Source organism: Motacilla alba, chromosome 7, assembly GCF_015832195.1.
Source record: "Motacilla alba alba isolate MOTALB_02 chromosome 7, Motacilla_alba_V1.0_pri, whole genome shotgun sequence".
NCBI classification, from domain to species: domain Eukaryota; kingdom Metazoa; phylum Chordata; class Aves; order Passeriformes; family Motacillidae; genus Motacilla; species Motacilla alba.
In genome coordinates this window covers 19,602,411-19,627,208 of record NC_052022.1, presented here as the reverse complement: position 1 = coordinate 19,627,208, position 24,798 = coordinate 19,602,411, and the positions used below count along the sequence as shown (strand labels likewise).

At 36.0% G+C, this 24,798-nt stretch overlaps 1 protein-coding gene across 4 annotated transcripts in view; it reads right to left on the bottom strand.

Moving 5' to 3' along the window:
* The window catches only part of UBR3 (ubiquitin protein ligase E3 component n-recognin 3), a 104,135-nt gene that overhangs the window by 52,978 nt on the left and 26,359 nt on the right, over positions 1-24,798 (bottom strand). For 2 of the 4 annotated variants that reach the window (XM_038141793.1, XM_038141792.1), the window contains exons 8-24: positions 23,673-23,901; positions 20,293-20,472; positions 19,435-19,568; positions 17,122-17,208; positions 16,465-16,530; positions 16,287-16,376; positions 14,637-14,765; positions 14,487-14,539; positions 13,725-13,858; positions 13,149-13,234; positions 11,596-11,737; positions 8,496-8,592; positions 7,928-8,069; positions 5,588-5,692; positions 4,565-4,738; positions 4,318-4,347; positions 2,452-2,912 (exon numbers count right to left, since the gene is read on the bottom strand). In XM_038141793.1, coding sequence (XP_037997721.1) covers positions 2,452-2,912; positions 4,318-4,347; positions 4,565-4,738; positions 5,588-5,692; positions 7,928-8,069; positions 8,496-8,592; positions 11,596-11,737; positions 13,149-13,234; positions 13,725-13,858; positions 14,487-14,539; positions 14,637-14,765; positions 16,287-16,376; positions 16,465-16,530; positions 17,122-17,208; positions 19,435-19,568; positions 20,293-20,472; positions 23,673-23,901 — 2,339 coding nt within the window. The remainder of the gene's footprint in view (positions 1-2,451; positions 2,913-4,317; positions 4,348-4,564; positions 4,739-5,587; positions 5,693-7,927; positions 8,070-8,495; positions 8,593-11,595; positions 11,738-13,148; positions 13,235-13,724; positions 13,859-14,486; positions 14,540-14,636; positions 14,766-16,286; positions 16,377-16,464; positions 16,531-17,121; positions 17,209-19,434; positions 19,569-20,292; positions 20,473-23,672; positions 23,902-24,798) is intronic. The other 2 variants (XM_038141794.1, XM_038141795.1) reach the window with 1 other exon arrangement.

Here is a 24,798-nt window from a genome sequence, read left to right as displayed (position 1 = left end):
TTCTCAACACCTCAACTAAAAGCAGAGTGACTGTAAATAGATGCATTTAATAAGAAGACATAAACAAACTCTGACAGATTCAGTACAGCTCAGTAATTTTCCATGATGGCCCATGGGAATATGACACTGCAATTGAAAAAATACTGCAAGCAGCTCAAGCTTGCTTCCAGTCCTGTACTTCAGTTTCTATGGCAACAATCCACTGCCGGAGTGATGCCATTATATGTTGAAGCTAAAAAAAGGTGATTGCTTAACGTTCACAGTCTGCTCAGTCTTCACTGACACAGAACTGGAATTGGGAGGAAAATTAAAACAAAGCAATTGAAAACGGTAAAAATTGCAGCCTGGCTTTATGAACACTGGCACTCTACGGGTTTAGTAATTTCAGTTATCACACTGTCCTTCATGGATTTACCAATAAACTTCATGGATTCACCAATACCATTATAAATTTGAGAAGAAGATAATCACTCAGAACAACAAAAAATGGGAAGCATTCATTTTTACCATTGCTTTAGCCCCCAAACTTAACTGAAAACTTAGTGGGCCTCCCACAGATCCTTGAAAATATCACATCCTTTTATGAGGAGAAGGAATGACCTTACACTTTACTATATGGAAAGTTACTTGTTTCATCCATGCCCCTGCTTCTCCTGTACATAAATCTAGCACTATTGAGTACCACATAAATGATTAGGTGCCCAAGATGTAGCAGTGTTTTATCTAAAGCAGCTATTCATTCTGACTCTTCCTGATTAGCAATTTTACATGCTAAACCTTGACTTTTTCTCTCATTAAATGAACTATTACAAGCAATATTGAAAAGTAACCTAGTAAATAAACACTAGCAAGACTAAAATAATTTTACTTTGTAAAGTATGTAGCATACAAATATATTAAATCTATTTGGCCATATTCTTATGTGTTATTTTCCAGTACAGTGTAGGCCTTGGACATATCAGAGAGATTTTAGTGAAAAATTTATTTACAAACAAATAAAATAGCAGAAAAGTTAAAGTAATCCAGAAACCAACTGAGTCAGAGGACTGCACTCTTCTACTCAAATTTCTAGAACCGTAACTACATATTCTGGTTACATAAACCCTTCAAAATACTGGATGAACAAGTACTCAATTGTCTTCTTGTCCACTCCAGCCTGTGCTCCCTACTTATGCTCTCAACTACTGTGGTAAGTACTCTGACCTGAATTCCCCACTTAGTATGCCCTAATCTTCTAACACTATGTACTGTCCACTCCCTGCAAATCCCATGTTCCAGCCTTTTGCACCAGCCAAGTGTTAGTGTCTTCCCACTCCAGCCAGCTCTGCTTTGCGGCTGAGTCTGACATCCTCCAAATGTCAATCTCTGTCTCTCATACCCTCCAGACATTTGCATTCCTATTCCACATTCTCCTTCTCCTACCAGCTCTCAAGACCCCATTCTTCCCCACTGAGATTTCCTCTAAAATCTGTGGTTTTTGATTTGCTACTCTTCTCGGAGTATTTTTGTCCTGACAATGCAGTTCTTCATATACCTTCATAACATATATCTTCATAACTTGCCAGCTTGAGTCTTCTCACATCAACAGATCACTTGCCCTGGCATCTTCTCTGTTTTCCACTGGTACACTGACCACAAGGTTTCTCCTTACATCCCAGTTTCAACACCACCCCTGTCATTTCTAGCTTTCTCCTCTTTGTCAGCTCTAGTTGCTATCTCCTAGCTGATTCCTCTTCCAAAGGACTACACAACATTTGCTGAAAGTCCATGAAGAAGCAGGGTCTCTGCATTCAGTTTCAATACTGCCAGTATTCTGGGGACATTCAGGACTCATTATGTCCCAAATTAAACTCAAAACTGTCCAAACTTGAAAAAAAACCCCAAAATTCAGCCCTAAATGGATACCTGGCATGTAAGTTTTCAGACAACGTAATAAGAAAATACAATTTTTTTTAATAAGAATTTTTTAAAAATGGAGAACATATTTTTAAAATTGAATGGGTCAGACAAGCAAAAAAAAAAAAAAGGTAGAATTATTAAACCCATATAGAGTAAACAAAACCCCAAAACAATCAGGGTGTGATGTGTGCATGTGAATGAACAGAAAATACAAATAAAAATTCTAACTTATCTTCAGGTTAAGCCACAAAAGCTAACACAAACTTAATTCTACACCTTTGTATGTAGGAGTTTTATAAAACATTAATGGTGAGCATGTATATCACATAAGATTATTATTAAAGTTTTCTAATTTAAAGATTTAAAATAGCAAGGTACAGGTTCTTCCTCAGTACCCATGTAAATCATGTATATTGAAATCAGATAAAGAGAACTGTAGAATTAAGACTTATTCTTTTAGTATGTAATTCATACGAAATCCTAAAGCTCAATCAATAGATGCACAACACACACCGTCCTTCTACTGCTCCTTTATCTTGTTATTAAGGTTACCTTTCTTCTTTATCCAAAGTTTTCTTCTCTGCAGAACTAATCTTTTTTGGTGGTACAGGAGGAGTCACCTTCCTGCATATCTCTTCAATTATACGTTTATTCAATCTGCTCTGTACAGCAGCTTTCAGTAAAATTCTTTCTACTGCCGTCATTCCATCTCCGTGAGAGTACCTCGGAATTTCTGGGTGGATTAAAACATCCACATCATCCAGCCATGGGGGATAGTAAGAGTTTTGTTTTCCTGAGAGTTTGTGATGCAATTTAATCAGCAAAGACAGTATGCTCTCCTTGACTTCTAGAATGGCTGTGGTTAACTGTGGAGTTGCACCAGGTGCTGACCATTTCATGGATGTTTTGGGCCGAACCACCTGATTTGCCTCGCTGGTGTTTCGATTGATGATCTCCTGGAATTTCTTTCTACGTTCTGCAACCAAACTGAACACTTGAGCTGTTCCTGAGTTCTTGGGAAAAAAATTATCATGATTAATTTGCAAAAATACAAGTATAAACAACACGCATTTCTCAAACGACAGAAAATACTTGAAGCTAGGAAGAAAACCATGAAACTTAAAGATTCTTCGCCACTCCCAAAATATATTGAAAATTAGGATAGCAAAATACTAAACCTGCATATTGCATTTTTGTACAAGTCTGTTATATGCAACTGCACAAAAAGCCAAGTACCAAAAGAAAATATCCATACCAAAACAACTAACAGCTGATTTTACAACAGTCTAACTTACAATTCTGTTATCCAAGTAATATTTCCTTAGTTTTTCTAAAATAGTAATAATTTCAGTATTTTTATGTCATTTAAATGTCTTTATTCAAATCTACTGAGCACTGTTGCACAATCTAACTCATTACATCACACAGGTGAATACAGGTGAGCCCACACATCCCCAGGAGCATGGTGCATTTTATCTGGATTCATTTGGTAAGATCCAGAAGCCACATACCCCTAAATGACAGCAGAACTTGCTGTCCAGGGCATGTGAGCATATGAGGGCAGTTACATTAATGATGGAGCCCATTTAGATCTATCTTATGCTACTCTTGCTTGCAGTACCAAATTAAGGATACATATACCAAATCCACGGCAGAAAGGTATTTCTTCAAGGTTTTCAACATGAAATTCAGCACCTAACATCTTACCCTCTCTTCCTTAGAAGGCTGGGCAATTAAGATATATCAAATATAAAATGGAATTCTGACCATCATCTCACCTACCTTCTTTATGGTTTAATCTATTTCATGCCATCTCCCTACTTTAGATTTTGTCTATTTTTCTGACATGAAAGTGCAAAAGAAATATCCACTGTATTTCACTATATCTGGCACACAGTAATCTGAAGTGCTGCATACAGTAAATACAAAAGCCACAATGACCCAGAGATTATATCATCTATTGGCCATAAATCTTTCAGGATGTCACCATTTACGTATTCCTTTGTTTTCACAACAACAACAACAACAAATTGCTATTAATAATTTCAAAAACCCTTTCAATATAAGGTTAAACTTACCTGGACTCAAGAAAGCTAAGACTATTCTACATTATTAAATGTTAGTAGTATCTTGGCAAGATCAAACAGGCCTAAACACAAAGCTCAAGCAGTAAGCTATCAGCGGCATTTTATATTTGATAGGAAGCTTTTATTTCCAAATACATATTAAAATGTTTTATTGCTTAAAAGTCTATCAGCTAAGATTACCATCAAGAACATGAAGAAAGCACGAGCCCTTGCAATATGAATTAAAAGGAAATTCAGGAAAATTAGAAGGTTCCACTGAACGTTAAGGCGAGCACAATTAAAGCATGTTGCTAGTTAATCGCTTAGGAGAACAAACTGCACACAGATCTACCTCTCTCTGTAGGCTCTTCCGCCTTGAACTCTGGTAGATTGAGGACAAAAAAAGTCATTAAATATATCATTTGGAAGGAGGCATCATTTGAAATAACTTCTATTTCTGCTATCAGTAGATATAGGAGAAATAACTGAAGGAAAAAATATCCTAAGGAATTCATAAAACCAGTAACAAACTATCAAAAATGCCAATATAGGCAACGACTTAAACTAACCTAGAGAATCTGGTATTTGTATCTACTTACTTGTGATGAAGCTAAACCATCAGAACTTGTACTTGCAGGTGGCTCTCTCTTCACCTCAGGAGCAGTTTCTGGTACTCTTACTCGGACATAGTTAATGAAGTGACGCATGTTAGAAACCAAATTACTACCTGGAAACCAACTATCATGGCAACGCTCTTGTCCACCTGCAGATTCCTAAAACAATGAAGAAAAGTGTGGTATACTTTCTCTTATTAAATTTCTCATATTAAATAATTTGTGCTGCTTTTGTAACTGTATTACAGAGGCCATAATGTCTCCATGAGATAGGAACAATATGCTGAACATTGTGTACCTCAACCAAGTTAATATACCTTTTAAAAAGTTTGATAACTCATGTGAGTCCCATGAGGACCACAGGGCTAATAAATACATAGGTATTTTATTTGAATATAATCAAATACGGCCATTGGTGCTAGCTAGCAGAAGTAAAAGGAACTCCAGAGAGTAATCCTAAGCTGTACAATCAAAGATTAATATAAAAAATCAGAACTATACAGAAATCAATCTCTGGAAAAAAATGTGGTGAATTCTTAGTCAAAAAGCAGTGTTTATCAGATAAAAAAACTATGGTAATAGAAGGCTTTTTATATTCAAATATCATTAAAAGTAGAATAAAAATTCTGACTTATTCACATATTTTTGAAGATACAGATCTGTAGCAATAAAATAATCAGTGATAAGGGTTTCAGGTGAAAATTTAGAGATTTTTAGACTCAATGATTTAAAATTTTTTGCACAATTTGTACTACTAATTTACACAGTGGTAAAGATCTAATCAATCTGGGTTGTCAGACTACAAATACAGAAACTGCTGAAAAACATAACAAGATACCATACGCTTCCTCACAAGAGTATGTTTTTATTCTTTTTATTAGTTTTTCCCCATATAAGTTAATAAAGATGCTTTATTCTAACTACTATGGTAAAATCTAATTTTAAAAAATACTGACTCATTAAAAAATACCTTTGTATTTTGAAGAAAATGATGGTATTTATTCTTACCTCTTCATCTGATTCTTGTTCAGGAGAATTTTCCAACCCCAGCTCAATCAAATATAAAACCATGCAAAGCACATGCTCTGATAAATTCTGATGATCCATTAATATCTAGGTGGGAAAAGAGACAGATCATAGCAGATTAAGGCTTCAGTACATCTAAACTTAAGAAAGAGTGTTCTGGATAATACATTTTGGACTCTTCAGGTTTTGTGGATTTTTGTTTGTTTGTTTTAAATTTGATTTTAAATTATTTTGAGATTTAGAAAAAAACGAACCTTTGATCATCACCACAAAAGCAAAATTTGGTTTTATGTCTTTCCAGTCAAACAAATTTGTACCTTAAAAAGCTGTTACTAGTTCAAGCTGTGATTTACTTTAACACCAGAGTGACAGGTACAGCTGCACAGACACCACTACTGCCAATTACATGCAAAAAGCTGCTCCCAGCCTTCCCTCCCCTTTTCATGTCATCAATCACCAAAGGCCTCACGAGGTTCTATCAGTGATGGTGGCATAACTGGGAATACCACAAAGGTTAACATCAATTTAGCTCATAACCACCTTCACATAATCTTTTTTAGTTACAAATAATAAACAACCTTATCTTTAAATTAATAAATGTTCATATCTTTCTTCCAACACAGCTTTCAATGCATTGAGAGGAAGAACCAGTACTGCTAAAATTAAAAACCAGGACAACTTTCCTCTTGAGAATACTCTGAACTAAAGGAACGAACATGGCAAAAAAATGCAAGTCACCAAAAAAATGGGTGAGAAAATATGTTTAAAATTTCATTGTAGACAGGCTACTATACAAATTAGTATTTTTAGAGCCTAGTAAATTTTTAAATATGACTTGGTTTTGAATGGATGAATTTTCTAAGTAGATACAGGCGTTAGAATCATCAGAGAGACAAAGTTCTTAAAAATAATACTGTTTTACAATAGCTTTTCTAAAAAGTGACTGAGGAGCTGATTTAATCAAGCCCAAACAAATCTGAGATGATAGAGGTTATTTAATTAAAAAGAGGACTCAGTATTCTGTTCATATGAAGAGCACGTGTAATTGCAGCAGTTGGAATCAAAAGTCATATTTGACCATTGCTTCTGAAAACTAACATCACCAAATACAGTTTACTGTTCTTCCACAGGAAGACCCAAAAGCCAAGAGATATAATAAAGGCTGTCATGAATTGGCAAAATTTCACAAAGAGATGTTGGCATTACTTAAACCACCCTACAAAATCAACCAGTCTTGATTTTCCACCATCCATAAATCTGATGGGAAAGTATTTGGTATTTCAGCTAAAACAGCAACCCAGTAATGGCTAAGATTCTCAAGATTTAAGCCCTTGAGGGTTCTTAATGGACTAAGAGAAAAAGTGGCCAAACATGCCCAAGGAGGACAGTAAAAGATGATGCATTCCTTCCCCATAATCTCCATTTTTGTTCCATGTCAAAATATTATTTCATCTTCTATGTAGTCCCAAGCTCTCCTTTCCTTCACCAGCCTTCCTGTAGTACAGCAGATATTTTCTATTCAACAGAAATTTAACAGTGAAACAAAATAGGAGTTTTAGGTAAGCTGGGAGTCCTTAGAAGAGCACAAAAGGAAAAGTCTGCACAGGAGAAACGCTACTCAAACAAAGCAATTTTTGTACTCCCTCATCTGCCTCTGCAGCACACTGCTTTGAAAACACTTTCTAAGTACAGACTCAAAGTCCATTTTCTGATGAACGGACTCTTCAAAAAGGATGTGCTTCTCTTGAAGACAGCAGCAAACTATCAAAGATAAAACCAAATATAACTTAAAGGCACCAATTAACCCTGAAAAACAATTGCTATAACATTATCAAAAGCCAGAATGTATTTGGGAAATGATGGTAGAAACAACTGCAGTAATGAGACTTATTTGACATTGAGGATTTACAGCCACTAAAGTTGTGTATTTTTGAACAGCCACTGCTGATGCCTTAAAATTCTGCAATAGGAGCCAGAGGAACACCACTCATGCCACCGTGCTCCCTGAAACCATCATGGAAGAACAATCTTACTGGCAACTCTGATGGTTAATACAGTGCTCATGAAAGTAGAGCAGGATCTTTCATCTACTTGGGTACTGACTTAGTGTGTGTATATATGAAACAATCATTCATGAAATAATCAAAGTGGTAGGAAAAAACCTCATACTAGACTTGAAAAATAAAACTAAACCAAAACCAAAATATTATATAAAATAGAACCTGACTACTCCAAATAAACTTTAAAAAATTCATGCTTCTAAGAATTTCTGTAAAAAATGTGGAAGTGAACCAATGCACTTAATAGAAATCATGACTGTACCTTGTAAAGAAGTGTGAAGAGCACAATGTGCAGAGTTTTACAGTGCAAAAGCTTTATAAGACCTCTGTAACTTGGGTGTAGTGGTGTTCTCTTCTTGTAAGGAGGCCATGGGTTTCCAGGGAATTTGCCACTTTGCTTTAAGCTGTTGAAACAAAAGTTAAATGTTGAAACCACTGTTAAACACTGCAATAATGTAGAAACCTGCCACTGCTATACATAAACTTTGCTTTGTGTACCTAAGAGTAAACTAAATAAAAAGAGATAAGACTTCTTCAAGTAAGTTGTAAATTATTTTCAAACAATATCTTTGGTTAAGTATTTTATCTGTGATGACATTCACCACTTTGTCTGTGGCCCTTCTGGTGTATTTTTAAACATTTATAGAAGAGTAACAGACTAAGATGACCAAAACTCTGATATTGCTTGTTATAGACTATTTACTCAAGAACAAATCTGGGGCTTGAAAACACTGATAAAGTGATTAGCATTACCAGGCAGTGAAAACAAAAAATTTGTTGTGGAATGAGCAAGAGTATGATGCTGCATTTCTAAAAATGATCCAACTTACAATGCTGTGTATCTGTCCATTGCAGACTGCACATCTCTACGGTAAACTGTTCGAAGTATTACCATGACAGGATCAAATTCCTTATCCCAAACTTCAGCTGTTGTTTAAAAGAAATTATATGTTAACATTCCCTTTAAAGACCTTACCACTTATTTTAGATTCTCTCCTTAACCAGCTTTAATTATGTCACTTCTCTTACATAATTTTTCCTGGCAAACTACAGCAATTTATAATAATTCTTACTAATAATACTTTCTATACTAATAAATACCACTCTTTATCAAACTAGAAATTTTTTTTTTCCAAAATTTTGATTGGCGTCAAAAATAGAAAAATAACATTCTATTAAGCAACCCCCAAAACATCATGTCTGTATGCAACTTGTTTTACTCTTTCTCATTTCCAAGTACACATGAGAAAGGCTTACATTATTTTTCACTTCGTACATGATAAGCACAAGCCTCTTGAAAGTAGGAAGTAAAGACTGTGGAGCTGTTAGCAGGTGGATGATACTTTACCATTATGGGTGGTTAACAAAATTGCTGCAACAACCAAATTTCTTGCTCAGTATCAAAAATGGTCAAGCTTTGTATCAAATGATATTTGTGATCAATCCTTTACATATATACATTTGTTTTATAACTAGTATTATGCATTATTTCATTTAAATCTTAGTTACATCCATTTAATTTAGTAGCTCTAAAGTAATATCCAGAGTGGCTGTTCAGAGCAACCACAAACAGAAAAGTCTAAACAGTCTATAAAAATATCTCATTTGATGGCCTTTTTTTTTTCTATTTAGAAGTTATTAAAAAACAAAACTGAGTTCCAATCAAAAGCCAAATGAAGACAATAATTCTATGAATTGTTTTGAAATGTTTAGCTCTCGTAATACAAAAAAATGAAGGCAAGATTCAGTGACCCCCAAAAGGAGGAGAAACCCAGCAGATACAGAATTTTAGCTCCACCAGCAGGCATAACATAAGTGCTTACAACATTTTTCAAAGTTTCCACAGGCAGAAATAAGCAGCTTTACCACACTTCTGAGATTAACTTTCCCCAGGCAGGAAGACAAGTGTCTATACTCACACCTAGTGGTCTATCCTCTATACATTAATCCCTGCTAAGGCTAAGAGTTCTACACATATCCTCATAGACTGCTGAGGGAGAACACCCAGCAAAGTTAAAAATCCACATTTTTTCTGAACAGAGTTTAGTATTGCAGTCTGAAACACGCCAAGCTTGTTTGAGCTGCTAATGCTTAATGAGAAAAAAGGACTGAGTAAACCATACAGTGAATATTGGAAATGCACATACAGCTCGTCTTCAGCACACAAATCTACAGTGTGTAGAAAGAACCTGGCACCAAAGTTGGTTTCGGTTGGTTTTGTTTTTTTAAATGATGGTTAATGGAAGCAAAACCTAGGGATCTGTGAACATAAAGTAGATTCCACCCCCTCAAATTTAGGGAAACAAGGGATTAGAGGATTAGAGGGAATTGATCTGATCATGACTTGCTTTAACTATGACAGGTCACAAACTACAGTTCTTAAAAGCAAAGGGTTTGAGAACCTATATAAACTTACAGGGAATATGAACACTTAAGAGGGTAAAGAAAGCCATGCCAGCTTTTATTACTTTAAGAAAAAGGGAATCTGTATAGCATCATAAATCACTTCATTATTCAATGCTATAGGTGAGATACTTAAGACAGTTTCCCTCTGGAATAAATAGTTTACCTAAGTTAAAAAAAAAACAAACTATATACAAAAAACTCCAAACACTGTAATCTAGCATTAGATTCCCTAAGTATGAAGTGCTATAATTAAAAACAGCATAATCCATCTCTTTTCCTTCACACTGTGATATGAAAATGACCAGCATGTTATGAGCTCCAGAAACAGGACAGGATGTAAGGAAATGTAGTTTGTGTAACATTAAAATTAAGTTATTTTAGATACATGGGTGTTAAGCTGCCTAATTACACATCAAAAAACCAAGATGAATCAATTTCCAAAACTTTGGTTTCACAAAATTACTTCACTAGTCATTAATTTGTACAAAAGAGCTTTATTGACACTTCAATCTCCCAGTACAAAAACTGGCAAACAAGTTATTACAATACTAGTACCTACATTAACCACCACTCCCCTCAAAAAAATCCACTAAACCAAATGGTTTCAAAATTGCCGGACTCTAACCTTCCCAGTTCTCAAGGGAGGCACGTGGGGGAGGAAGGAGTTAATCTCTCTTCAGCTTTGCCATTAGCCTGAAGCACAACCAGAGCACATGGAGCATTTCAGATTTCTACAGGCTTATCTGCTTAGTGACATGACACAGTAATGGAACACTGAGTTCTTAAATTATTTCTCTCCTTTGATATACCAATGCTGTGTTGAGTCCAATTTAGATGACAAGCTGGTCAGGGAAAGAAACTTGTCATTTTTGCACTGTATGCATTGTAGAATTACAGAACAATATTCTATAACAAGTCTAGCCTGAACTTTTTTCTAGGCCCTCACTACTGACAGCAAAAAATGTTACAGGATACTAATACAGTTAAGCAACATAAAATGAACAATTATGTATCATGGTATCTTTAATTTTCAAAAGGTAGAGAAGTTCAAAGAAGCTATCTTTGACATTTCACTAGTGCAAATATTTCTAAACTCTACTAAATAAACACCATATTTCTTTAAATCATAGGAATAATTAGGTATGCAGATCAGTAAAGTACAAATAAGATTAATTTTTCATTTCTACATTTTCCTTTGCTTTCTGAAGGTACTTGATTAGTATGAGAAGCTCATTTTCACTCTAGATCAAAATCAATTTATTTAAGACTCATGACAGTCTTTAGCAATGCTCTTAAATATAAGCAATGGACAATAATGAAAAAGTCAAGTTTTGTAGGATTTTGGTGGCTGTGGTAGGTTTGGCTTTTTTGAGGGCAGGATGAAGTGGAGTTTTCAACACTGGTAGGCTGGGTTTGTTTTTGGGGTTTTTTTAAAGAAAAAAAGCCCACAACAACAAAACCAAACAAACCCTGGTTAGGCATCTTACCAATGACGATATTGCAAGAGAACACTGATTACCATACCTTTAGGTGTGTACATTCCTTGTTGCATGGAACCTCCAGGTTCAAAAACAGGGGCTTTAAAGTCAGCAACTGCAGACAGGACTGATTCAAAGCTTAAGCTTCCTGGAATAATACCACTTTTAGGATTAGGGTTTTCTGGAATGTAATGCTTATGTTAAGGAAAGCAAAGTTAATTTAGCTGCAGGACACAGAATTTCCCTCCTCTTGATATTTTCTGTCAGTCACTTCAGACCACATCTCAGCAGTGCTCTGTGCTTACCACAAGAGGTCTGTATGCTCCAGCTCCTAAGAACAGTAACTGTTACTGAAGAGAATCTAAGCCTCCCAGCTAGGAAGTTAAACTTTTTAAAGTAAGACTTGCTGCATATTTGGCTCAAGCTGTTAGTACTTAATGAGAAATAGAAACCACTGCCTGTAGTGTATCTAAAGTTTCTGTGATTGTCTTTACTTACAAACATTTTGTCTCTCTTCATAGGGAGAATATTTTGCATTTACATCCAAGTGCAGGAAAAGCAAGCAAATAGCTCAGGATCCATAAACACAATAAATAATTCTGCATCTTGGATTCTGTAGTTCTCATTTTTGGTAGCAATACTTAACTGACCTACTGATACTACCCTAGAACACAAGCAGCACTTAGAAGTAAGTAAACTTCTGCTCAGGGACAAGTGATTGCTTATATAAATGATTCACTTATTTTACATAATTAAGTCATTCACTTAAGTGAATTGTTCTAAGTAATCACTTATTTTACATACTTGACTGAGTTACTAGAGCATATTATAATAATAATTCTTATTATGCATTTTTTAGTCTCAATCTCATGCTTTCCTATCTTCATATTTGTAATATTTTTGCTCATTGCCCATACCTGGATTGCAAGCTCTTGTATGCAACCACAACAAGCTATTTAATTTGCCTACACAGCCCAAGAGTGACAGGAGGAAAACCTGCATATTTATACTCAGCTGTCCAGGGACACGAACCCTATGCCTGTGCAGGACTTCTCAGAGTTTGCTATTCTTTCCCCCTAACACATACACTTCACTCTAATGTCAAAGCAACATGCAGGATTGCTATTATTTGCATTTTCAGCTATTGATAGCAAAAGCCAATATAATGTAGAATGCCTGCTTTTTATATTGGCATAAACTTAGCAAAAATCAAAGGCTCAAATGCAGACAAATGCGATGCTTTGCTAAACTTTGTACAACGTCATTGGAAAACAAATGTTTTACCTCACACCTAAAAGACTTCTAAAGACCAGTACAGCATTTTGTATCAAAACTAAACTATTAAGAAGTATTGTATTTATTGTAAGAAAAGCCAAACTTGGAGCAAATGCCTTTACTAGTAAGTATATACTGTGTATATACATACATACATACATACATATATATATATATACACATACACACATACATAGACACAAACACACCTTCAACATAGTTTTTTTAATTATGTAACCTAAAAACATGTTGTTCAAGCCTCACTACTATCCAGGCACCTGTCATTTTCATTCAGGCACATTAGTGAATATATTCCAAGGATATGAGATCCAATAATGAGCTGTGTGTCCTGTCATTCATACACAGCTGGGCTACCATCTCCGCTCTGAGGATCTCATCATCTGTCATTCCTAGAACAATGAAATGTAGAAAGCTGTTAAAACAGAACAATTTTAAGACACACATTCAGTTTTCATTTGACATTAAAAGCATGTCAAACATGATACAAATTAATATTAAGTAATGATACAGTGCCTTAAAAATACAGGGGGGAAAAAAAGGGGGGGCATGCAAATATTATGAAAGGCACAATCTCAATCAGAAAATACCAGTATAAACTCAAATTGCTGTCTTTCTGGAAAAGATACAGAATCTTCATGTCATCACCTACACAAATCATCCACTTCCATTAAAGCCATTTTTCTCCATTTTTATGTATTATATCTACTTTTATTTCATAAGGGATTAAAATAGAGTAACTGACAAAGATGAAACCAAGTATTGAATGCTTTAAGTTACTATATGGTTAAACAGCTTCAAGGCACCTACTAAGTGTTGACTATAAATGAAGGTGTAATAATGTTATTTACATACAGATAATCCTAAAGTAGTGACTCTTACCTAAATGTAAACGAAGACTTAACAAAAGGACCAAAAATGTCAAGGCTCCTTCCAGCATGGACCTTTCATGCTCTGAGTCAAGAACTGTATTTTGATGCTGTGAAGCCATCGTTAACAGATCTACCACCTTAAATCTACACAGCAAACAGGAAAGTCAGAAACAACAATTAAACATTCTCCAACATTAAAACACTAATGTGAAATGTAGTGATAAGCTCAGGATAGCACTCTTAACAATCTAAAACGAAATACAAAAGTCCAAATGAAAACACAAAGTACAAATAAACATACCTGAAAACCCTTTTCTTTTTAAATTTCAATTTTTATTTAACTATCAACGGAATGTGCTATAGTGATATTCACTCCACATGAAAACACCTTGTATTTATCAACATATAAAAACTAATGCATACTAATTGGTGTTCAAACCTTAATTTTTTTTTCCAGAAAAGTAAACATTCTGTGTCTCTTACTACTTCTTCAGGATAGAATATCCTAGCATACGAACACGCATGAAACTTAAAAAAAACCTAAAGAGGCTCAGAAAACAAATATCTTCAATACTGCCCTGTAAATCAAAAGCCAATGATGCTTAAAATCAAGAGATACCTGTTTCAGTAGAGGCCTTAGGTGTTAGTTTTGGCCAGGCAGAGTTGTACCACTGAAGATATGTATCAGATACGCAATTTTTCTATTACACGCTATAAATTAGCACATCAGCCAGCAAAACATTGAACAAAAGCATTCATCTTTTAGTCCTACCTTTCAAAAACAGATGAAATAAAATAATCTGGGTCCAGTCTAGAGGCACAGACCTGTAGAAAGAGAGTAAATTAATTTTATTAAATTGATTCTACTAAATAGTTTGTAGGTAAATAATATTGGCTTGGCTTCTCAGAAAACATAACTTACTTGCAGTAGATAAATGTCAGGATCAATCATTGAATTGCAGAAATGAGACTGCACGTAAGTCATGGCCTGTCCTTTAATTTGTAGACCATTTCTAACCCACATATTGCTGTGAATTTCAGAAAGACTTGCCTGCTCAGGGAACATAAAAAGTTATAAACATTTCAGGCATGTTCAGCTACTCAGTTGAATGTTAGCAGATCATCAGTATGTTATCACAGAAAACCAGAAATCATATAACAGTTTGCATTGGAAGGGACCTTAAAGACATCCAACCCTTATGCCATGGGCAGGGACACTTTCCAGGTAGTTAAAGCCAGTGTGCCTAAAGCCCCGTTCACCCTAGTCTTGAACATTTCCAGGGATGGGGTATCCTTGACTTTTCTGGGCAACCTGTTCCAGTGTCTCACCACCTTCACAAAGAATGTCTTTGTGATATATCATCTAAACTACTCTCTTCCAGCTTAAAGCCATTGCCCCTTGTCCTGTCACTACATGCCATTGTGAAAGTCTCCCTGGGGATTTCGTGGAGAGTCATAGAATAGTTTTGGTTGGAAGGGACCTTTAAAGGTCATCTAGTCCAATCCCCCTATGACTATCAGGGGCATCTTCAACTAGGCCAGGTTGTTCAGAGCCCCATCCAATCTAACCTGGGATGTTCCCAGGGATGGGGCATCTACCACTTCCATGGACAACCTGCTCCAGTGTTGTAGCACCCTCATAGCAAAAAAGGTACTACAGGTAACCTCAATCAACCTTACTTCAGTTTAAAGCCACTAACCTTGTTCTAGTGCAACAGGCCCTGCTAAGAAGTTTGCCCCCATCTCTTGTAGGCCCCTGTAGAAGGCTACTCTAAGGTCTCCCCAGAGCCTTCTCTTCTCCAGGGTGAACAATGCCAATTCTCTAAATCTGTCTTCATAACAGAGGTGCTCCAGCCCTCTCAGCATGTTATTCACTATCGTTACACATATACATGCATACATACTACAACTTCATAGACTTCTTTATACTAATTTATTTCTGGAAAGTAAGAGATGAAAAGAACCACTGCAAGTTTATGAAACAGATACCATACCTTCATATGAGAGTATATTTCAGACAACGAAAGTATTTAAAGACAAATGATGTGATTTATACATGTAGTTGTTCCTTAAAATCTTGAAACTAACTCAAAATGAAGGTATTGTGGTACCAAAATGAACCAAAAATTAAGGCATCGCAATTAAAAAGAGATTAGATCTAAAAGCAGTGATTACAAATACTACTCACTGCCACTTATGCACAAGTAAGTCCAAATTTTCAAATAAAAATGTTGTGCATCCATTCTGGAACTCACTCTCAATTTAAATACAAAATTTCCAGATTTGGGTTTCTTGTCAACCTGCATTGCATTCTGATCACATTACAATTCTATGCTTTCAGAGGATTGGTCCGTCCTACCATTTTCAAAGAGCTATAGTGAATACTATTATTATGTGCTTCTCAGAGTGTGATAACTAATGCCCCATTTTTAATTTTGGAAATAGGAAGGGAAAAAAAAGATGTTACCCTAACTACTCAGTATATTGTAGTTATTATTGTCACATACAGCTTATTTTTACATTTCACAATTAAGACATACTTCCTATTGTTAAGTTAGAAGTCTGTCCATACCTGAATCTGAAGTGGGTGAATCATGAGTTTCATCAGCATCTCCTGATCTGGCAGGATAGTATCCAGATCTAGTTCTTGGCATTTAACAGCCTAGAAACAAAAGCAAGCACACGCTGTGTTGATTGATTACATTCAACATGGAATTTCCATCTTCTGTGAAACTAAAACGTGTACTTACCTTACTTAAAAACATGGCAAAGTAACGGTGAAGTGGCAAATGAAAAGTAACTTGGTTAGGTGCTGGCTGAAAGTAAAATAAAGGTATTTAATACAATATATTGGAAAAAACTAACATACAAATATCTTTGGCACAACCACCAAGGACAGTATCTTATATGTTTTCATTTGATAGACTTACTTCCAACTAACATAGCAGTACTTCATTCCTGATTATTCAGAGGTTTCCCACAGACAGGGAGTTTCTCTCTTACGAGTCCCCAGAAGCAAATGGCACTCTGAGTTGACTAAGTATTGCTTGCTATGTGGTAAAGCTGCTCCCCAATTGCCAAAGCAGAAGAGGACTTCTGCTTTGCCCCTATTTAATTTGGCTCTTCGTACAGCACAGTAGTAGTGTATCCATAGCACTGCTTTTAAAACTCACAGCTTAAGCTTGCACCAGCAAATCTAAATCACAAAGACTACAGGAAAAAAAAAAGGGGTCCTAGGACATAACATTGTAAGAATTAACTTCAAACTCTAATTTCAGCAAGGCAATCCTTTTCTGATCACTAGTTTGAATAGTCACTTAAATTAAGGAGAGGGGGCTGGGTGTATCACCTTTAAAATTTAATCAGATTTTCACAGTCCTTTGCTTAAATTCACTAAAGATATTTACCTCATCTACAAAGTTGATAGCATCAAACCAGTCTTGAAGTGCTTCAAGGCAGTATCTGACAACATTGCGTGTGTATTCTTGTGTTTCCTGCAGTTAAGAGAAACCAGCACACTTATATGAGCCAAAACAGTTTTAAGTGCCATTGTTTTCCTACTACAAGTAGATACAATTATTTCAAGTATATATTTACAGTACACAGAAACACTGAAGTTGGAAAAGACCTCCAAGATCACTGACTGAACAATACATTGTCAACTAAACCACAGCACCAAGTGCCAGGTCCAGTTGTTTCTTGAACACTTTCAGGGATTGGGACTCCACTCCATTACTCCTGTATAGCCCACTCCAATGCTTAACCACTCTTTCCATGAAGAAATTCTTCCTATTGCCCAACCTGGACCTCCTCTGCTGCAGCTTGATGCCATTTTTTCTTGTCCTGTTGCTGGTTACCTGTCAGAAGAGGCAAACTCCCACCTGGCTACACCCTCCTTACAGGGAGTTGCAGAGAATGAAAAGGTCACCCCTGAGCCTTCTCTTCCCCAGGCTAAACACCCCCAGCTCCCTCAGCTGCTCCTCACAGGACTCACTCTCTAGGTGGCCCCAGTGCCTACTGTTGTTTAATTTATCCATTTACTTTTACCCATAATTTAGAGCTGTAAGCGTAAAAGAAAGTCTTTCCATGTAACCAAAAAGTATAGCTAATGGCCCACAAGTTCTATCTACTTTAAAAGTCCTTACAGTTGGCTAACACAAAACACCCTAAATGATATGATACCACAATCCTGCATAGATTTCAATGGTAAGCAAACCTTTTTAGGATTGTATGATATAACTGTGTAACAATGCCATAAAACTACACTATATTTCAGGTTAAATCATGTTTCAGGGCTAGAGCTGTACATTCCCTTCCAGGAGAGAAGCAGGCATGTGCAAGAAGAAAAAGCAGAAAAGAAGCTAAACCAAATTGCTCTGTGATCAGCAGAACTTGCAAAGCCTCTTTTCTTAACAGATTATTCCTTTAATGTTCCCTTCCCCCTAAACACAGACTCCAGACTTGCCTCACACTCTCAGGATATCCAGTGACACACTTCTCATGCAAAAGGCAGCAGTGCTCAGGCCAGCCAAAAGTTGTGCAAGTGGCAACTATTTCAGTCAGGCACCTATTCACATCAGGAAATACAACAGCCATGCTCCCATCCTGTTGCTCCACACTCTGTGAAGGACAGGCTCTGCTGGCTTTTCCTATCCTGTGAGACATGAGCTTCCAACCCACCAGATTTCCCTAATTAAGTACAACAACTAAGCTATGACATTTCTTTAACATTTTCAGATTTATTGATAATGACCAAAAGGTTTAAACGTGTGGCTGAAGACATGACTGACAAGACAACTGGTGGAGGAGCATGGCCTTAAAAAAAAGAATATCCCATCCCTAAGCAAAAATTAAAGGAACACTTCAAACAGCCAGAAGCTGTAATTCGGTTTTCAAAAACCAATGTAGACTCATAAATTGACAAATTCATAATTATCAGTGTAATTTACATCACAGAAAGGCTTTTACAACTGCCTGATTCAAACTGTTCTAAAATCATGTGGACTGCTTGCGCCGTTTCTCAGTGCGCAGTTCAATCCAGTCAGTACTGTCTCACTGACACTATTAATTATCTTAATAAGCTAATTTAGAATACAAGTATTTATTTCAAAGAAAAACAGTAAAAAATATTATTCATATGTTAAGTATTCCTAAAAGCTAATGGATTCTATTTTTGCTGTAACTCAATATAATTTGCAGTCTAGCTAATAGCAACAAGCCTTTGCTCTAGTCTGGAGACCATTTGATGTCAGAACCGAAGAGGTTTTCACCTCAGATTGATAGGAGAACATATAAACCCATAAATTACTCCATCTCCCATCATAATGAAGTGTCTATTCACAGACACAGCCAACATTTGAATCGCATTAGGATGACTTCTGTATCTCCATTCCCACTGAACAAAGGCAGAATGACTCAGAGACACTTATCAAGTTCTTCATTAGATTAGGAGTTATTCCATATGTACAGTCATATGAAATGACAGCACACAACGTGAACTTGTATTCCCAGTACTGGAGGCAATAAATTATGTACAAGCATGAATTCTACACTCACTATACACAGAATCTGAGTTTACTGGAGTTTTATGTTATTTAAATAGACAAAGACAGCCAAACTTAAGTCTTTCCAAACACAAAAGACAGTCTTTTCAAGATTCAGAATTACAGAATAAGCCATGAATAAAACCAAGAATCATGACAGGGAAATGTTAGCCTTACCCTAACTTTGCAGTGTGACAGCAGACCCCACATTGGCTGGGCACAGGCTTCCAGCTCAGCAGCAAAGGCAGCATAGTATGTCTGCGATTCAAACTCCACGTGCTCATTTAACTCCCGTTTATTTAAATTCATACCTTCAAAGATTTAAGCAGAGTTATACAACCCAATATTTAACTAGGACTAAATGGAATGCAGTCTTTTTAGTATTATGCATTTACACACCTCTAAAAACAACTCCACAAAGTGTAAGAATCTACTTTACCGAATGGAAGAATATTTGATAAAGCAAAGTTGAACAGAACTATACCAGAAAAGATAAAAGACTGGCTAATAACTGCAGTCCTTGCTGTTTAGGGGACATGAACTTCTACTTTGAATGTTACTCAGTCAATTAGAACATCTGAATGCTGGTTGTCTTTCTAAGCAAAGCATTTATCAGCACTGAGATACATCACCTTAAAATATTTTTTAATATAATCAAAAAAAAGTTTTCTTTACAGCAACACTTAGAAGAAGATCCAGATTTATGAGATTAATTCCCTGTATATTTAAATTTCAAACTTCACCAATAAAACAGTTTGGTTTACAGTTGTGATCTGGACATTAAGTATAACCTCAGAATTCTTGCACCATAGATCCCAGTCAAGTAAGTGTGATGTGACTGCTCTTCAACTGCTTCGCACAAGAAAAAGTCCATTAGATAATTTTTGTAATCTGTTTCCTAGAATATACTGTTCTTTTCAAGAAACACAATCTTAGGGGAATACTAATAGATTAAATATATACACACAGCAGTGTACAGTGAACATTAACTGTCTTAACATCCTTGCATTAGTACCGATTATAAAAGTCACATACCTTGAAAAAATGATACAAAATTCATCCATGTTACCAAAAGACCATGATCTTCCAAAAATTTCTTTGCCACACTTTGGTGTGAAAGTATGTTTATAAAATCACTAACCAGGGGCCAGTAAGTGTTATTCTTCAGTAGTGCTTCCCCGCAATTCACCACAACGTGTAAACTATTCTCTTCATCTAGATTTAAAAAACAACAAAAAAAAAAAACCCAACAAAAAAAACAACAAAAAAAGAGAAGACAAAGTAATTTATTAATAAAGTTACAAAAGAATGCAAAACTAGCGATTAGGATGTACTGTAATGCTGGGGTCAGACACACACACACAGAAAACTGCAGAAAACTAAAATGGCTCTTTCATGGTACCTGGGGCTGTTTTTTTCATCATGGACTGATCTACACAGATGCCACTTAGCAAGAGTCACTTAAACTTTGAACAGTATCACAACCTCTGGAAAGCAGCACATTAGGAAAAGCATCACAGCTATGGCTCTTCCAATGTTTTTAATTATTAAAAAAAAAAATACAATTCCTATTAGAAACACCTGCATTCTACGTCGAATTTGACATAACCCCAGTGAGCAAGGTACCTTATAGCATTCAAGGAGAAATCTAGTGATCGAAACCTACACTGGCATGTTGAGTCTGAAAAGAGCAGAGCAAAATATTTCCACTCTGAATTTGGGACAGAGAGAGGGTTTATGCAGCCTGTCCAAGACTGGGGCAGGAAAAGGTTCCTAGAAGAGGAGGATAAGAAATCGAAGAGGGGTGGGGGGGAACGGGATGTGTTTCTTTCCTTCCCACCCCAAATCACAGAAGTTCATCCTCTACATCTGCCAAATAAATCTCCTTGTGTCCTTTTCATAAGAGGGACTCCTGGAAAGATCAGAACAATTGGTTCTGGATTCACAATCCAAGCGAAACAACTTCCAGTACCCATGTCAATTAATATTCTATTTCAACAGAAAGAAGAACAGAAGAAAAGACACTTATTAGGAGATTCCAGTCTCTGGATGATGAAGTAAACCTGTATGTAGAATGGTTCTCTTTGGCCTGTCCAAGAACAGGGTAACATCTCTGACTGAATCTGCTGAAGGATTTTGCAAAGGACCAACAATTCCATCTATCCCAGTATAGATAAGGCAAACCCAAAGTTACTTCAAACGGACACTGGCATTGCCTCTTATTCAGAGTACTCACCAAGCCAAGGTTAATGCAAAGTTACTTAGAGATTGTCAAAGGACAAACCATTACTAAAACGCTCTCCTTGGGGCTATAAATAAAATCCTTTTCCCATATAAAGTTCATTACGAGGAAAGTGCTGATAGAGAGGGCAAAAATCTCTAAGAACATATGGACATAAATCTCCTTAGGGAGCCAGTTGTATTACCTGCATCTATGTTCCTACCCCTCATCCTTTCACACTAGGTGTGAGAGAGGTAAGCTGGTATCAACACAGGCCAACTGTTTCATTAAAACAGTTTGTCCACAAATACCCTTAGTGAACTGTACATTTTAAACAGCTGTCAGCTGTTCCAAAGACAATTAGGATCTGCGAACAATGCAAATTAAACATGCTGTACCACACACGAGTCCTGCTCCATGTTTTCCTTGCTCCTCTCAAACATGCTTTCTCCACCTATCCATTGGCTGGATTTGTAAATTTTCTCTCATTCAGATACTAAAAACCTATTGTTTACAGTAGCTGCACAAACAAAATTCTTCTTATTTATCTCACCAGCATAGACTTCTCACTATTTCCAGCATTATAAAAGATAACTTGAACTAAACACAAGATACAAGCCCACAGAACTGCAAAAGAAGGCCTCTGAGAATATGAGAGGGCAAAACCCCAATAACCAATTTTATTATTTCTTTTCTGTCCATTTACAGTATGCCCAACCCCTCACATATAAAGCAGTGAGGGGGAAATGTTGTGAAAACACTGAAAAGAACCAGACATATCCCAGAGGTGGACTTGGCAGTACTAGGTTCACTGTTGGACTCAATGACCAACGTAAAAGATTCTATAATTCTGTAATGGTATCTTAGCTTAGACACATCACTGGTGCTGGGTAAAGAGTAATAGAACAGTAGAATAACTGCTCCAAGGCTAAGTCTTTTCTCACACATCTATCACAAATATATTTAACAATATTTAGCTTACCAGCTCCAGTTTACATCCATTAATTACCAGGAAGATTCTTCAGAAAATGACTAATCATAGTCACAGCCTTTTTCTGCTGTACTGCAATTCTGACCCATTACAGAACCTTACCACCATGCTAGCAACATCCCATAGTGACCAAAAAGCAACATTCAGAAGAACCTTAGAAATAGTTTTAAATTACACTCCACCAATATGGCATTTATTTAGCAAAAATCACCTGATATACAAACTGTTAAATATTCAGCATTTTCCTTTTAATACTGTAAAGCAGTCTATGTAGGGCAAGAGAGAATTTTTTCATATTGAAGTGCTGCTGAATGAGGGCACTCTTGATAGCTAGATGAGTGAGGATTTCCCATTTCTGCACAGTCATTTTGGTTTAGGCTATACATAGACTGGACTCTGAGACAAGAATGCTTTGAGGAAAAAAATACAATTTCATGCAGAAGTTTGTGATATTTATTTAGCAGCAGCACCCAGCCTGTCTAGGGGGTACTTTCAGATTCAAACTAAGATAAAGAGGGCTGAGAGGTCTCCAGTCTGTTAGGCATGTAAAAGTGTGAATGACAGAAGTCAGCAAGATTCAATTGTGCCATTTTCATATAAGGACAGGTAAAACATGGAGGGTGAAAATAGAACAGCTGTTTTCACTAAAGAAGCTGTACAGTCTACAATGGCTCAAATTCTAACTGCCACTTGGTCAAACAAAAGGTTGATCAAATTGTTATATTGACAAACTATTAAATAATTCTCCTCTAATAATATCAAATTTTATTAAGGCAATCACAAGTTTTAAAAATTAAAACCATTTAAAATACTGCAAATAGCTTATGAAATTATTTTAAAATATTTTTAAAATTCATACGGGTCTCAATTTGTGTATATAATTTTTCATTCTAATAGTTGCTTATGCACTTCACGCAACAAATTAAGTAGTAGCAAGGTAATAACCTGCATTCTAAACCATGTAACATTCCTAAAAAAAAAAACAAACCATACAAACCAAAGGATAAAGTATTAGTATCACTTCCGATAACTACCTTTATATTTTCAGGGAACTTAGAGACTCATCCTCTACCATACATTGCTAGATCCTGTACATTCTTGCAAAGGCATCAGCGGGGTGGATTGACCACCAAAGAAAGATTACATTTCCTCTATAATCAATTTATTATTCATGGAAAGAAACAAACAAACAACTAAACCTACCTTGCAATTCACTTTTAATAAGGCAACTTTCCATCATGTACAACAGAACAGTGACCATAATATCCAGCAGTTGGCATTCTTCTGTTACTTGGCGTGCTAGTTCTTCATTGCTGAACAACTGAACACTGATATGCACAATTCTATTAGACATGGTGTCTGATTCATGGCTTTTCTTCAGTGTTTTCATAATAAAAGCATAATGCTGAACAAATGTTTTTGTAAAAGCAATCTGCAAATGATAAAGAAATGTTGACATTAATAAGCATCATACAAAAATTATAGCTTTCTTCCATTATCAAATACTCCTTTATGAGTGTACAATCAACATACCCTGGGAAACACCAGTTGCTATGACAAACCAGAAGTGATGACTGTTTTCTAGAAACCAACCAAATGAAAAGACCTGTTTATAGGGATGGGTATCTAAGGCTGCTAACTGTATTACCTTTCCTCAGAATCTAATCTTCTCATTCTATACTTTCCACACTAAAGAAAGCTAACCCAGAAATGTTCAAACAAGGAATATAATGTCTCATCATGCACGTGAAAGTAGTAACGTTCTAATAATTAGTTTATCCTAAATTTGTACATCCTACAACAGGACATCCTAAAATGATACACTGTGAACAATTAGTTTAGTAGTGCCTTATAGAGCTGCCTCATCACTTGCAGCCATCTAACCATGAAGTAAGGTTTTCATTTCTAACCATGAAGTAAGGTTTTAATTAATTTTCAAGCAAGACATTTCTACACTGATTTTCACTTCTACTGTCATAGCATCCTATACTTTTAAAATAAACCTCTAGTGCTTTTCCCTCAATAACTGAATTAATTATGCAGCTTTGTTATTCTTCACACAACTGTTAGTGGGTTTTTTTTTAGCCAGATCAGTATTTATATGTATTGTACATATATCTATAAATCCTAGTACAGTTCTGTGTTCCACTCCATTAGCCTCAAAATGCATTATAAATCAACCTCTGCACTGCACATACATGAACATATCTGCTAGCTTTGAAACCACTTCTCACTTAGTACTTTAGGTTCTGAATTAACACCATCTGGACTTGATTGCCTTAGTAAGAAGACAAGCTGTACAGTGATAAAAATCCAAAGTCTAAATACC